Raw genomic sequence first — 15869 nt, forward strand, 5'->3', positions numbered from 1 at the left:
GGCTCAAAACCAGTTACTTATGGCCCTGTAGGGGGCCTGACAGCCAACATTTGGCTGAACTACGTTCTCAGCAGCAGCAAATTGACCTTACTGGACAAAACAAGCATTTCTGTGGGCTGCGATTTCATGTATACGTGTATTTAGAAACGAAACGTGCTTATTATATGAATAGCAGGCAACAATGGAAACCCAGGGACAATTAAAGCCATTATCCAGTCCAATACAATTAGGTGAGTAATTCTCTTTCCCACTATTACCAGTGAAGTCACAGATCGTATCTGTGGAGGTAGTGCACTGCTGAGGTCGCGGTCAGCCTCAAACCTTCAGGCCAGGGACAGCGTGTGAGTGGTAATGGTGCGTTGCGTTCTTTGGGCGCTAAACTCAAACATGTGCAGCAGGCCAGGCTCCCCTTGACTTTGATCTGGACGTGGAGTCCGGCCTATCAGATACACAGCCCTCCTATTTATTTATCTGACTTTGGCTTTTTTTCTTTTTTTCTTTTTTTTTAACTGCCTTCTCTCTGAACCTCTGCCAGAGTCCTCATGGTAAACCTTCCATCACATGATTCTGCATTGAGAAAAATCCCTGTGCCCCCTCCAACTCTTTAGCCATTCGGCTTGTTTATCTACAGAGTTTTATCTCCCTGTGCCACAAAAAAACGAGTTCATGCAAATAAAAAAGGTTTTATGGTTGGATTAGGCTGCTTTGTCCTTATCGCGCCGCTCCGATGTGTAGACACGCTGGCAGCGCAGTCCAATCGCTTTGCCAATAAAGAGATTTGAATTGGATTATGGTCAGGGCTTGCCAAACAAGTTGAAAAAGCAAGGTTTGAATGGGTTTGGTCTGCACTTTGATACCGCATGTTTCTCATTTCTGTGGTTTATGAAGCATTTGACTGAGCTGTGCTTTGCAGCTTCATCTCTGAATCTCACATTGATTTATAGAAAACATTCTGCATTCTCACCCATGACCGTCCTGGGCTGTTTTCAGAGGTCAGATTAGAAAGGCTATCTCTATATGTATCAACCACATCTATAAAGCATGTGATGTTTACTGGTATGTGAGGCCGATCAGAACATCCTGTTCTTCTTGTTTTCTAACCGTTTTGTGTTATTGTGATCATACAGCAGTCAGGATGAGACAGAGGATTCGATCTTTTTTTTATAATCATGCTATTCAAATGCAGCTGATCAGTCAAGTTTGATGTGTGAAGTCTTTAATTTTGCACTGCAGCTACAAGGCTAATGTAGCTAGAATTTCCTGTATGTCAGCATATGTTCCACATGTATTATAGATGTATAGAAGTCTGTATGTGTAGTAATGATAATGTGTACTAAGTATCAAGTATCATAATGTGTAATAATATATCAAAATGTAATATGTATAACATACAATGCAAATATATATATATACAGGAATATATATATATATATATACAGGAAGCTATGAAAACTAATATACCCCATATGTATTATATATCATCGCTGCTGTCGGAACAAAACCTCCATTTTTGTTTTTCAGTTTCTGACATAAATTGCAAATGCATGTCACCCTTTACATCATGTGTAAATTTCATGAAGAATGGACCAAAAGAAATGGGCCAAAATTACTTGGAAAGACGTCTGGTTCCATTGACTTACATTAAAAGTAAAGTAGCTTTTTTCCTTCTCCTCTAAAGTTATCATTTTGGAGAGGTTTTCTTCCAAAAACAGTGTTTATATATAAATATTATATATATTATATAATATATATAATATAATATATATATATATATATATATATATATATATATATATATATATATATATTACCTTGGTGCCTAGGCCTAAATCATTGTACTTGCCTCAAAGTCAAACCATGTACAGTTGATCAGTATCTCTAATAAGCTTAGATTATGTGGTTTCTGACACTGTATGATGCCGTCTATGAACATAGTCTTAAATACGTTACATAGCTACATACAGCAGTAGTCTTCAGGCTTGAATTTTGTCTGCACTTTTGTCCATTTTGTCTGTTTTCTTGGCTGATTTTTGTGGTAAGGCGAACATCTGTGTAAATTGGAGTTTTTTTGCCAGACTACTCCTTTAAGCTATGCATTTTTTTAACTGTCACAGTGCGCGGCCCTGCGTGCTTCTTGCAAAGTCCTTTTGTGCAGTGAATGCTGAATAGCTTTGTGGGTTTGACCTTTACCTGTCACCACCCCCCTCTATGTTTCAATTAAGAAAATCTGCTGAGTCGGAACTTATCCCCCTCTCTCTCTCTCTCTCTCTCTCTCTCTCAGAGGCAGCGGAGCAAAGCAGTAGTCCTCGTACAGGTATTGGTTCAGACCAGGAGGACAGTCGAGCTGCAACAATGGGTAAGACTCCATACGCATACACACAGGTCTGTTTTTATACATATGAGCCCCTTGTACAGTATCTGTGGAAAAGTATCCAGCCGGCCCTTCTAATGAGTGAATTCAGCTACTTTAAGGTCATCCAGTGCTGACACAGGCATTCAGCTGCACAGCTTGTAAAATCTCCATAGAAAAAGGTTTGACCAATAGAATTAGACGTTCTGGAGCAGCTGCTCATGATCCTACAGTCATAGCCAGTGCCAAGGTTGGGCTACATGGGTATAAACCCCCATGCAATGGGCTGTGGAGCAGTGGAGCAGTGGAACTGTGTTCTCTGGAGTGATGGAGCTCCTTCCAGTACGCTTGGGATGAGTTTGTGATCCGGAACTGATCATCTAACATCAGTACCTGACATCAATAATGCTCAATCAAATCCTCACAGCAATGTTCTGACATCTAATGTAAAGCCTTTCCAGAAAAGCAGAGGCTGTTAGTGCAGCAAAGAGGGACAAACTCCCTATTAATACCCTTCATTTCAGAGGAAATGCTAGATGAGCAGGCGTCTACAATCTTTTGGACATATAGTGTATGTTATACATATGTAAATACAATCGAAGCACATTGATGTCAGAATCATATTGTTATGGACAGATGATTGCTTGGAAACATTTATGTAATGGAATATATGTAAAGTAATATGTACATGAATAATAATATAACATAGTAATGTCATATAATGTCATACTGGTTAAGTATTTCTATGTAATAATTATATTATAATGTCTATATGGAACATTAATGTTTTGACCAAATGTGGAGCATTTAGTTGTTGCTGTTTCCATTTAGTGTTTACTTTGATGGCTGGTGTCCAGCTGAGTGTCTATTTGATTTTAAGCTAAAGGTCAAGTTCCAGGTTACTTTGGGCCTGTGTTATCATATAATGATAAGCCCAGACGTGAATTAACACTGCACATGTCGAAGGCTTTGCACACTGTCCAAGGGAAGGAGCTGCTGATCACGATTCTGCAGACTGTCTGAACATGTGTGTGGGTGTGCGTGTGTGTGGGTGTGCGTGTGTGTGTGTGAGCGTGCTGCAAATTCTGTGAAGTTTGCTGCATTTCATGCTTGTTCATGCCTGTCTTCTTGCATGTGTGTGTGATGCAACAGTAAGCGCTTTTCTGCACTGTACAAACATCCTGTTTACCCAGCACAACCTACACAGAGCTCAGCACAGCCACGCAAACCCTCACAAACTCTCACAGACCCACACCCTGATACACCTCACACACCTCACTGCTCATATGCACACTCCACTACCCACATCTACACACACCTCACTGCTTACACACACACTCCCCCACCCATATATATATATATGTGTGTGTGTGAGTGTGTGTGTGTGTGTGTGTGTGTGTGTGTATATGTATATATATATATATACACACACACACATATATATATATATATATCTTGTGCTTTGTGCCATATATATTATATGCATATGTCATTAAATATATGTAATATATATAATACTTTTATGTAGTACGCATCTTCATGCAGTAATAATCTCCCATTTACTTTATAAGTTTAAGTATCTCTTTGCAAATATATGTCCTGTATGTATTTTGCGTATATAATATCTATTTTAAAGTATATTATCATTGTTAATAACACTTCTAGTTTGCTATGAATCTTTCACTGAATGGTTCTTTAAAGAACCATTTTTCCTGAATGAGATAAACCTTATGTAAGGGTGGTTCTAAGAAGAACCCTTAAACTGGTATACAACCTTTACATCCTGTGAATGTTCTTTAATCTTTAAAGATCCTTTACACTCACAAATGTCTTTTTCAAACATGATTCCAGAAGTGGTTCTTTTTGTGGCATTACTCAAAGAACCCTTTGTGGTATGTTTCTTTTTGCGAGTGAACGTGACCTGCCAGTTACAGTGGTCGTGTTTATTCTATATTTTAGCCATGAGCAGTTCTGTGGCACTGAGATTTACGCCATGTGATTACTAGTGTGAGAAACAGTGCAGTTTCTAACAGACACTAGTGGTGATACAGTGAATGGACGTCCGTACACCTGACACTGCGCCCTCTGGGGGTCAGTACCCTGGCTTCAAACCCAACAAAGAACCCACTCAGAAATTTGTTTGTGTTACAATTTTGCTGTATGACTAGGGCTTGGGCAGGACTGATCAAAATCAAATTTAATATCACAATATCCAAATATATCACACTATCAGATGCTGGTTAAGTTTACATTAATAAAGTTGGTGAACCAGTGCTTTTAGGGCTGCTGCTCTGAGCTACAAGAATGTCTTTTTTAAACTTGTTTTGATTGGACTGGTTTATTGTTTTCTTCTCTCAGCCCCTTCGTGCTTAACCCCTTAATATCCAGGCCTATTACACACTTAGGCTTATTATTAAGTAACTACAGGGCCTTCGGTGCAAACTGGCTGAGCTATTCTTAGGTTATAGAAGAGTGTAATAAAACTTTGGGTCTGTCGGTGGGCCATTTTGAGGGATAAAATTATTTGTTTCAATTGCTTAGACAATAAGAAGTTCAACAGATATTTTTTCATGTCTTTATCAATTGCATAGTCAGAGTTAGTGATTTTTGTCCCAGGTTGTTTTGATTGGACTGTTTTGTTCTTTGTTTTTCTGTGTTTTCAGTCTGTTCTGCTTCTGTTAAAATCACACTAACAGACATTTTAAACAGAATCCTAAACATTAACCAGAAAGGAAAGGAAGGAAACTTACTGTTCATTCACTTTCTATGTATTTTGAAGTGTTATTTCTAAATGATCTGAAGCATCCAGTAAATGAAACTACAGTTTTGACTTCGATCAGTTCTATTAAATCTAAAAATGACTGTGTGAGTATGTGAAAGTTCTACAGTGCTAATATCCATGCGCTCCTTTTTTCTTTTTTTTTTTAAAGCTTGGCTTTTTTTAATATTCTAGAGCCAAGGTTCCCAACCACTACTTTACCACCAGTGTAGCAGTGAACGGGGGGATTAGTAGCCTCCTGAACTCCACTACTTTAATAACGACATTGTTATCATTGAGACTGTATTTTTAATTAAGACCCGATTAAAAATATGTAGTGCAAGTTGCTTTAAAGCTACAGGGAACCGAAATCAGTGTTGTCTTTCTAAGTAGGTTAAACCTGCTGTTGTGGACATTGAATATGGATGTACAAACTATGTCCAATGGCCAGTAGGTGGCAGAGTGTATCAGACTTCTCTACTTTCGGTGTAAACTGCGCGATGCTAATCTTGGACAGTATTTAAGCAATGTCCTCAACAATCACAAGGCTGATGTGTATCCTATTCACACAGCTTTAACAAGCCTGTTCCCCACTGGTCTCTGTGCTTCAGTCAAAAAAATGCCACCAAGCAAAGGCTAACCTAGCAAGCATAACTAAGCTAGCAAGCTGGCTCATCTGTTTGCATGATAAAAATTTGTTTGTTCACCCAACCAGCTACGCCTGCAGGAAAGCGACTAAAAACCTTATACTCTTTAGGACGTCACCCTTTAAAGCTGGATACTGTTTTTAGTGTGTGGACTTCAGAGAATATACATGTATTTGTAGCAGCAAGTACCAAAATTCTCCACTTTCAATGTAAACTGGGCGATGCTAATCTTGGCTAGAGCATATGTAAGCAATATCCCAACAATCACAAGGCTGATGTGGCTTCTCCCATTCACACAGCTTTAACAAACCACGAGTCTCAGTGCTTCAATCAAAAAAATGCACTGATAAAAGGCTAACCACCAAGTAAAGGCTAACCTAGCTATGCCAGCGGTAAAGTGACTAAGAACCCTACATTCTTTAGGATGTCACCTTGTAAAGCTGGACAGTGTTTTAGTGCATGGACTTCAGATGTTGTGTGAATAAATTTCCATTGACCAATAAGGTGGCCAAGTGTTCCAAAATTCTCTACCTTTGATATAAGCTGGGCGCTGCTAATCTGGAGTAGCATTATCCTCAACAGTCACATGGCTGATGTGGCTTTCTTCTATTGACACAGCTTTAATAAACCACTAGTCGCTGTGCGCCAGTCAGAAAATATTCAGAGAGAAATCTAAGCACCAAGTAAAGGCTTAGCAAGCATAACTAAGCTAGCAAGCTGGCTCATCTGTTTGCTTGACATCTGTTTGTTCATCCAACCAGCCATGCCTGCAGTAAAGTGACTAAGAACCTTACATTCTTGTGGACACCACTTTTTTTCAAGCTGGATATTGTTTTTAGTGTGTGGACGTTTTAGTGTGTGGACAGGGGATGCAGGCTGGGAGTGCCCTTACTGAGGGGTGTCATCGAAGTATTAGGCCTTGCACTTGTGGCTCCATGAGTTGCCAGCAGGCTAAATTGACTCCATAAGTTAATATCGTCCTGTTCAGCTAAATATAACATGTTTGGCTGCAACGCAAAAAATAGTCAAATGTATAACGCGTACATATGTGACTGAAATGTGCTTCTGTCCCGGATCATATACGATTAGAGGTTAGGGAACCAGCCTTGTGACCGGAATGTCACTGGTTCGATCCCCTGAGCCGACAGTACGTGACTGAGGTGTCCTTGAGCAAGACACCTAACCCCCAACTGCTCCCCAGGCACTGCGGATAGGGCTGCCCACCGCTCCGGGCAAGTGAGCTCACTGCCCCCTAGTGTTTATGTTCACTAGTGTGTATGTGGTGTTTCACTGCACAGATAGTTTTGATTGCAGAGGTGAAATTTCCCCATTATGGGACTAATAGGGGTCTCTTAAGAATAATAATACAGAGTCCAATGGGATCATGTAATTATAATCATGTAATGATACAGCTACCACATTGTTCTGATTCCCTTTTCCTCTTTCGCAGATGGGCCTGAGTTTCAGGAGAGCTTTGTCACATCGGGAGTGTTCAACGTGACAGAACTGGTGCAAGTGTCCAGAAGTAAGAGGCTCATGTTTTCTCCTCCAAAGCTCAGAGCAAATTGGCTCAGCAATCTCCAACATTCATCAGTAAACCTGAACGCTGGACTGATGTGCTCAACTGCTGGGAAGTGTTTAGAGCTCTCTTCCCTTCACACTTTGGCTTGTCTCTTCTTTTCTCTGGACATTGCAAAAAGCCAACACTGCCAGCGTTAGTAAGCTAGTGTTTGTTGGACAATGTTGGGTCCGTGTGCTCTGAACTTAACCTTTTAACATTCTATTCAAAGACGGTTTCTGCCTTTTAATCTTCTGTCCTCCTGTTAACCTTCTTAACTGGGGTCTGAGGTTGTTTTTTGCATGTTTTGTTAAATTTACCTTTAAAGGCACTTAAACATGAAACCCATATGGTTCATATCATAATGCTCTGTAATCTTTCCAACATCACTGCAGCAACTTCAGGGGCTGTAAACTTTACACGCCATTTCACTTGTGCACATGTTTGAACTGTATTTCTGCAGTGCAGTTATCACAAATGTAGAGAAACACCTTGATCAGAATAGACGAGTCCGATTAAGGCCATTTGGAATACAATTCCTAACCTATTTAACGAGGTGGGTAATCCTGTAAATTATCTGGTAAATAAAAGAATAATAACCTTGTAAACACATCTAACATTCAACAATCCGTTAATAATTAGACTAATAGCTCAATCGGAATAGAACATGTCCATTTATACAGCTCAGTCAGAATAGACTAGTCTGATTGAAGCCATTCAGAATGCAATTTCTATGTCTTTGAACGAGGTGGTAATCCTGTAAATAATCCATTAAATGGAAGAATAATAACAGCTGTAACCACCAACTGTATATATGTATATATATGCCTGTATCCAATTACATTCCCTATCGGAAAGTTTAAGGACATTCTACGCATCTTCATTCGTGTCATAATGGACGTTTATAACGTTCAACATGGCGGGAGCAGAAACTGGTCTGCAAAGGAGACGAAGTTTATGCTTTGAACTTTAAAAGACGGTGGTGGGACGGAGCGTCCAGCTTATGTGTCTCAGAACATGACGTGTTTATGTGGAGTGTAGGAATGGAGATGATTGTTGTGCAATTCATTAATATCTATAACTGGATTTAATTTATGGAACCTTTGCTTAATATACTGTCTAAATGCATTTGTCCATTCATTTATTAAACATAGCTTTGTTTATGATTAGAACTACATGCTTTTGCAGTCAGAAGTCAATATTTTTGCAAATTTGAAGTGGATATTCGCCCTGGAAGTATTCAGTGTCTGTCTCCTCACTGTATTTCTTGATTTTAGTTCATTTATTTAATGTTGAGTCACTGTCACTAAAGCTTTGTGGAACAAATGTGTTGTTTTTACTCAGAAAATTCATGTTCAGAATTCAAAATTTTACTCCCAACATTTCATGGACAGAGATGTTGCGGTATTCCCAATATCATCGAAATGCTCCATGGCTGATAGCATGTTCGGATTGGAGTGGACGTGTCTCCCAGCTGGGACGGCCGTGTTTATCCAGACAGCCTGAGCACAGCTGGGGCCTGCGTGCCCTGCCAGTGGACAGCCGTAACTCACATGATTACAGCTGACTCTGACGCAGCTCACATTACTGCAGCACTGTAAAGCTGGAACGACCTCAATCGCTTCAATATGAACCATCTCAGCCTCATTCCACAGAGAATGAAGCGGGCATCTGTATTCCCCATCCTCATCACTCCCCGCGGCCACACGCGCTCACACGTGTGCCTTCAGATTGGACTTAATTGTATGTATTTCCCAGCAGATTGTAATCAGATGTGACACTTCTTCTCCAGAAGAGACAGAACCCTGCCAGTCTGTCAAACGTAATTGATCATATTTAGGTGCAATTATGCTCGATCCCACCGGGCTCTCCACCATCTGACTGTCAGCTGAGATGGGAGCTGAATGAGGGAGTGAATGAGAGGGCAGTGGTCTGAGTCTGTCAGGGAGTGAGTGATGAGATTCGCTGCAAAAATGATGATCTTGGCAAGTCAAGCATCTTAAATTCGTGCAGTATATCTACTGTTTCTCATTAGAAGATTGTTGTAAGAATATTATAGGATTATTCAAACTGTTTCTGGACATTTTTACTGATATAAAGTGATCTTATCCAGTGAACTTGGTGCACTGACTATTGATTTTCCCTGTTTAAGAAATAATGACTGAAGGAAATTAGATTGCCAGTGCAGTGAGATCACCTCACTCGATAAGATCACTTTCTTAGTCTGAGTGAATGAGTGAGTGAATGAGTGAGAGGCAAGGTGAGAGAGAGTGAGTGAATGTGAGTCTGCATGTGAGTGAATGAGTGTGAGGCAAAGTGAGTGAGTGATCGAGTGCATGAGAGTGAGTATGTGACTGATTGTGTAGGTCAGTGAGTAAGTATGGGAGTGAGATGGTGAGTGTGGGAGCGAGTGAGTGTGCACGTGTTTGTGTAAGCGAGTGAGTGTGTGTTTGTTTAAGTAAGTGACTGAGTGAGCAAGTTTGTGAGTGAGTGAGTGAACTGATGAGTGAGCGTTGTTGTAAGTACATGAGTGACCTAGTGACTTAGTGATTTATTCGAGGATGGAAGGCTTCTTTGCTCACAGCACCTGGCGTGTAGTCTGATTGTTTTGCCTGTCAGATGCAGAGTGACGGATGGGGAGTGAAATTAGATAGTAAAGGCATTCATTAAGCAGCTGTCAGCTGGCTAAATAATGCAGCCTGTTCGGATAAAGTCACGCTATATCCTTCTTACCACAAGCACTGCTGCCGCACAGCCCGTCAGCTGATGCTATTGCCAGCCCACAAGTCCATTTCTGTTTTCACTTTTACCCCACCCCACCAGCCCTTCACGGGAACAACAGCACAATAGGGATAGTTTTTGCCTCCTGCCAACTTTCAAAGTTAGCTACAGGATGGCAGGAATGGTGGAAGACATTCCTCTGGAATTCTGGGAATGCCTTTCTTTTTGTTTTCTGGAATCAGAATACAGGACATGTCATTTCCTGGCAGTAGAGTCAGCCAGTCACTCTGGTTTAGCGAATTAGCATGGGCATCAATTAAAGTGGGTATGCCAGGCATTTTGAAATGCCTCATACTCTGTACATTTACATACACTTAGTAATCTGATAACTACAGAAAATCAGATTTTGTAATCTGATCAATGCGTTTACATGCACTTGAGTAATCAGATAATGTGAAACTCTGGGTCTACACAGTCAGACAGTAATCAGATTTCTGCTTTGCAACCAGCCTATCAACTCACAGAAGAAGACGTGGCTTAAATGTAATGTAAAACTCAAACTTCACGCCGTGGCTTTTTAAAAAGGACATCGCGCCACTTTACCTGAAAATATGAACATACATGATCTAGAAGATGAAGATTACGTAAATCTCTCATTTCGTCGAGAATGTATTTGGTTTCCTCATCGCTTTAGAAGTGCTTTGTCTCCCGGCAACACTGCTTATTCATTTCCAGTCTGTTTTTGCACGTGCACAGACTGAGAATTCCGAAAGAAATCAGAGTAAGAGTTTAGATGCGCTGAGAAATCCGATTATTGAGCTAAAATCCAGCTCTTTCTGTCAGATTTCTTAATCAGATTTCTGGATCGGAGTATGCAGTTTACATGACCATTTGAATAATCAGATAAATCCGTAATGATCAGATTACTGTAGTGATTGTAGTGGTTGTGGCTGTAATGTGGTTGGATAGTGTAGTGGGTAACACCTCTGCCTTCTACACTGTAGACTTGGGTTCAATCCCCACCTGGGCAAACACCCTACACTATACCAATAAGAGTCCTTGGGCAAGACTCCTAACACCACCTTGGCCTACCTGTGTAAAATGATCAAATTGTAAGTCACTCTGGATAAGAGCGTCAGCCAAATGCCAGAAATGTAAATGTAAATTACTGAGTGCATGTATATGCACTCAATGTATCTGTTTTGGAATCATTTAGGAACCAATTTAAGCACTCATCAAAATCAGTATCAGAATCAGAAAACTTCAATCCAAGTTTGGGACACAATCCAATTTTTTTGCGAGAGAATCACTTTAGGCTGTCACCCAACATAAAACCAGTGAAACTGTAACATCAAACTGAAGTGAATGGAAGCATTAATGGAGTTTATCACCTGCTGCTCATCTTCTCAAAATGTGTTTAGATTACATACTGAAAGTTGCATTTCATTTCAGTGTAAACATTCATCACTTCATCCATATCTAACAAGCCTCATCAGAAATGAAATAGGGGCTCAGCGTCTTCTTTAATCATAGAGCTGAAAGAGGAATATCATTTGTCAAAACGAAGTGGCGCCTATAGGAACCGTCAAATGAAACACCCCCTGAGTCAGGATTTAGTGCTGTGTGTCAATACCTCACAGTGGACGTAACAAATCAGATTCTGCAATTAAATTAGGCCGCATTTAGGAGTCCCTGCAGACCTCAAAATGACTGGAATGGACTCCGCAGTCTACCAAGATCTGCTAAACCAGCATATACTTTTTCTTTAGTACTTCATTGTTGTAGGAGTCAATGCAGTCTGAGAATTGTGTCGGCTCTCAGAACTGCCTGTAATTATATAGAGATTCTCATTATGTTAACCCAGAGGGATGGAATCTGCATAGAGTTTGTTTTTGCAATATGTGACTGTTAAAGCATCTCGCTGTGTTGATTTAGTCTCCAAATAAAATTTGCGTCCTGAGAGATGGCCGGGCGTGTTTTCACTAAATGCTCAAATCTTCTTTTGGCCTGCCTTTCCCAGATTAATTTAGTTGAGCCAGGGAAAAAACTGCATATTTACCTACTGCACATACACCAGAAGATATGCAGCATCACATTTAAGTGTATTTCTCTGCTTTAACCATAGTTGCATGAACCCTCTTTTCATATCCTAACAGTGGTTATTGACATTCATGGATGTAACTCTCATTTTCACTGTGATACGCTCCTATCAGCAGTCACTGGTTTTCATTAGTAACAGTGGCTGATTTTCATAGATCTGTGTCTCATTGTTACTCTGATAGGCCTCTAACACTGGTTATTATTGGTTAATCCAGGGATCGGCAACACGCAATCTGCATGTGGCTCTTTTACTGCTGCTTCACAGCTGAATTAGATTTGTAGGTAAAAATAAAATAATCCTCCTTTACAGTAAAATAAAGCTCTGCTGATCCTTCAACACCATAAATGGTAAACAATAAATGGTCTTAGACACTGGTGTTAGTGTAGAACTGATAATTCACCCTTTAACCCTGAAGATTGGCACACAGACTGTTGGTCACCATAGCAACTCAGACAACAGTCTCGCCTAACTAGTAGCTAACGGTAACATAAGACAAACATTGATCATTTTGAGACGAATGGACTTATTTGTGTTTATAATCACTCCAGCTGGTTTCCTGATATGTTTAATCTGCAAGGATAAATTGTCAAACACTAAAAAGTTGCAAGGCTGAAGTCAGATTCTTGTTGGCCAGCTTCTTGTTCAAAATTTCCCCTTCTACCTTAAATGGCGCATCAATTACATTCAGACACGTCAGGTCCCATTTAAGTTGGAACGGGAAAATTCGAACAAGAAGCTGGCAAGTGACAAGCTGACATCAGCCTCGTAAACAATCTAACATTAAGAGACATTTTTCAAAAAACTGTTGTACTTTTGTGGAAAAGTTTCCTGCTGGAGATGTGAGAAAAGTGGCTGTGACTGAACTAAAGCGTAAAGCCTAAGTCTGTGGTTTTGTTTATACTATATTTTTAGCCTATACTAGGACATCAGCACTTACTGAGACATATTTACAGCCAAGATGGTAAGATGGACATAAAATGTTGTGGCTCTCAAGGTGGTTTCATTTTTGTTGAAAGAACAAAATGGCTTTTCTCAACATTTGGGTTGCTGACCTCTGGGTTAATTTAAATACTTCTTTCCAAGAACAGGCTGGTTCTCTATATTTAATATTTTATATTAATATATTGCTCTTGTTGAGTTATTGTTTTGCTGTCCGGTGTTGACCTTTTGAGTCTTGGTTTCCCTCAAGGTTTCTTCATCTTGCAATTGAGGCCGTTTTTCTTTGCCATTGTCACCTTTTGCTTGTTCACTGGAGCTCGGACACAGATTTACTGTAAAGCTGCTTTGTAACAACACGTATTGTAAAAAGCGCTATATAAATAAACTTTGACTTGACCTAACTTGATTTAACTGCCTGCGTGTGTGAGCGTGTGGTAGAGCGAGACTCTGCGGTTAGATGGAGCTGGAGTGATTGGCTGCCTGGGGAACAGCTCTGGCAAAAGTGCTCTGTTAATAAGCATTACCTGCTGGAACAAACCGGCCATTGTTTTCATTGTCTATATGAGTTGAGCATAGAGCCCAGTCTTGTTCTATATGCCTCATACTACAAGACTGTCCTTTAGGGCTGTAACTCCTGACACAGCTTCATATAACAGCCAAGGGTTTTAGCATATATCCAGCGCTTCTTCATACTAACGTCCCTACCGTCTTTATTTTGTAGGACAGTCCTTCACTCTCCTCTTTAACCACGCACTTGGCCTTTAGGGCTGTTGGCTGTAATGTACTATAATGCTGTCCTTTAGGGCTGTAACCTGTAACACTGCCTCATGCTAAAATGCTGTCCTTTATGGCTGTAACCTGCCTAAAATGACCTCCTACTGCAATGCTATCCTGTGGGGCTGTAACTTGTCACACTGCCTCATGCTGCAATATTGTTCTTTGTAGCTCCAATCTATAGCACTGCCTAGTACTATAATGCTGTCCTTTAGGGCTGTAACCTGTAAAACTTGCCTCCATCTACAATGCTGTGCTTTATAGCTATAACATGTAAAACTGCCTCAATCTACACTACTGTCCTTTAGGGCTGTAATATGTAACTTTGCCTCATACCAAGATGCTCTCCTTTAGGGCTGTAACCAGTAAAACAGCCTCATACTGCATTGCTTTTCTGTAAATCTTTAATCTGTAACACAACCTCATACAGTTATTGGCCATCATTGTTGACTGTAACTCCACATCATATTGCAACATTTTCTTGATGTCTGTTACCTGTAGCAATACTTCATACTACAGTGCTGTCCTTTAGGGCTATAACATGTAACACTTTCTCTTACTACAATGCTGTCCTTAAAGGATATAACCTGCCTTATTTTACAGTGCACTTCTATAGAGCTTCAACCTATAACACTGATTCATATTACAGTGGAGTCCTTTATGTATGCAACTTTTAAACTGTCTTATACTACAGTGCTACCCTTTAGGGCTTAGACCTATAGCATTAGACTCCCACCCCTTTCTCTGGCCTCCTGAAGATGGTAAATGACAGATGCTCAGATTAGAGCAACCAACAAACCAATCACACAGCTTTATGATTCATTCTTGTGTTTTTCAATCATTTTGACACTTTCTTCATTTTTGGATTTTATAGACTTTATAATTTAGCTAAAAATATGTATTTTTGGTATAATACAGCTATTACACTGTTTAGACAATATCTTGCCCATCTCTAATCTCAGCTTCTGTGTTTTTATGTATAGCACCTGTGGTGACGGGAACAGGGCCAAACTTCTCTCTTGGGGAACTACAGGGGCACCTGGCCTACGATCTCAACCCCACAGGCGTGGCCATGAGGAGAACCCTACCCAGCACATCCTCCAGCGGGTCAGCACACACACACACACACACACACACACACACACACACACACACACACACACACACACACACACACACACACACAAACCTGCCTCAGTCACGCACAGCCTGCGTGAATGCTGAAGTGTGCATGTACAGCAGTATTCAGGCGTTTGGAATCACTTGCCGTATTGTGGACGTTCTACATATCTTAACTTAATTCTGGATAATACGTTTATTAAAAGTTAAATCTCCACGTTGTACAGTTTTCTTGGTCATCCATCCATCTATCCGTCCATCCATCCATCCATCCATCAATCCATCCATCCATCCATCCATCCATCCATCCATCCATCCATCTTATCATACTAATTGTTTTTATGTTATTGGAAACATCCATCTATCTATCTATCTATCCATCTATCTATCTATCTATCTATCTATCTATCTATCTATCTATCTATCTATCTATCTATCTATCTATCCATCCATCCATCCATCCATCCATCCATCCATCCATCCATCCATCCACCCATCCATCCATCCATCCATCCAGATTAACTTAACACTGCTGCATGAGTGTGTATGTAATGTGTGTGTATGTGTGTTGTTAAGGTGGCTGCAGGCTGTGTGATTTATCTGCTCTCTCTCTGTTCCAGACTTTCCAGCTCTGATTAATGCTCTTATTTTCCATTAAACGCACTGCAAAGCTAAAACAAAGTGAGCCTGTTGGCAGCCTGCTCCATCTGAGTGGCTGGGGAGCACAGAGCGGGAGATCCAGTAGCCAATATCCAGACAGAGTGTGTCTGTCTCATAGCATTTTTCCAAAGGACGGCACGTCTATAGTTACAACCTCTGATCACACATTTTGTCTGGGGAGGCACGCTGATATCAGCTTGTATAGAAAACTGCAGATAACTTTTAAATAAATATTATCAGTA

At 40.3% G+C, this 15869-nt stretch overlaps 1 protein-coding gene across 2 annotated transcripts in view; it reads left to right on the forward strand.

The window, feature by feature from the left end:
- Window positions 1-15869, forward strand: part of nfic (nuclear factor I/C) — a 230892-nt gene that overhangs the window by 153275 nt on the left and 61748 nt on the right. For both annotated transcript variants that reach the window (XM_037535935.1, XM_037535936.1), the window contains exons 3-5: window positions 2282-2356; window positions 7206-7280; window positions 14832-14955. In XM_037535935.1, the coding sequence (XP_037391832.1) occupies window positions 2282-2356; window positions 7206-7280; window positions 14832-14955 (274 nt within the window). The remainder of the gene's footprint in view (window positions 1-2281; window positions 2357-7205; window positions 7281-14831; window positions 14956-15869) is intronic.

This window comes from Pygocentrus nattereri, chromosome 28 (genome assembly GCF_015220715.1).
Source record: "Pygocentrus nattereri isolate fPygNat1 chromosome 28, fPygNat1.pri, whole genome shotgun sequence".
Lineage (NCBI taxonomy): Eukaryota > Metazoa > Chordata > Actinopteri > Characiformes > Serrasalmidae > Pygocentrus > Pygocentrus nattereri.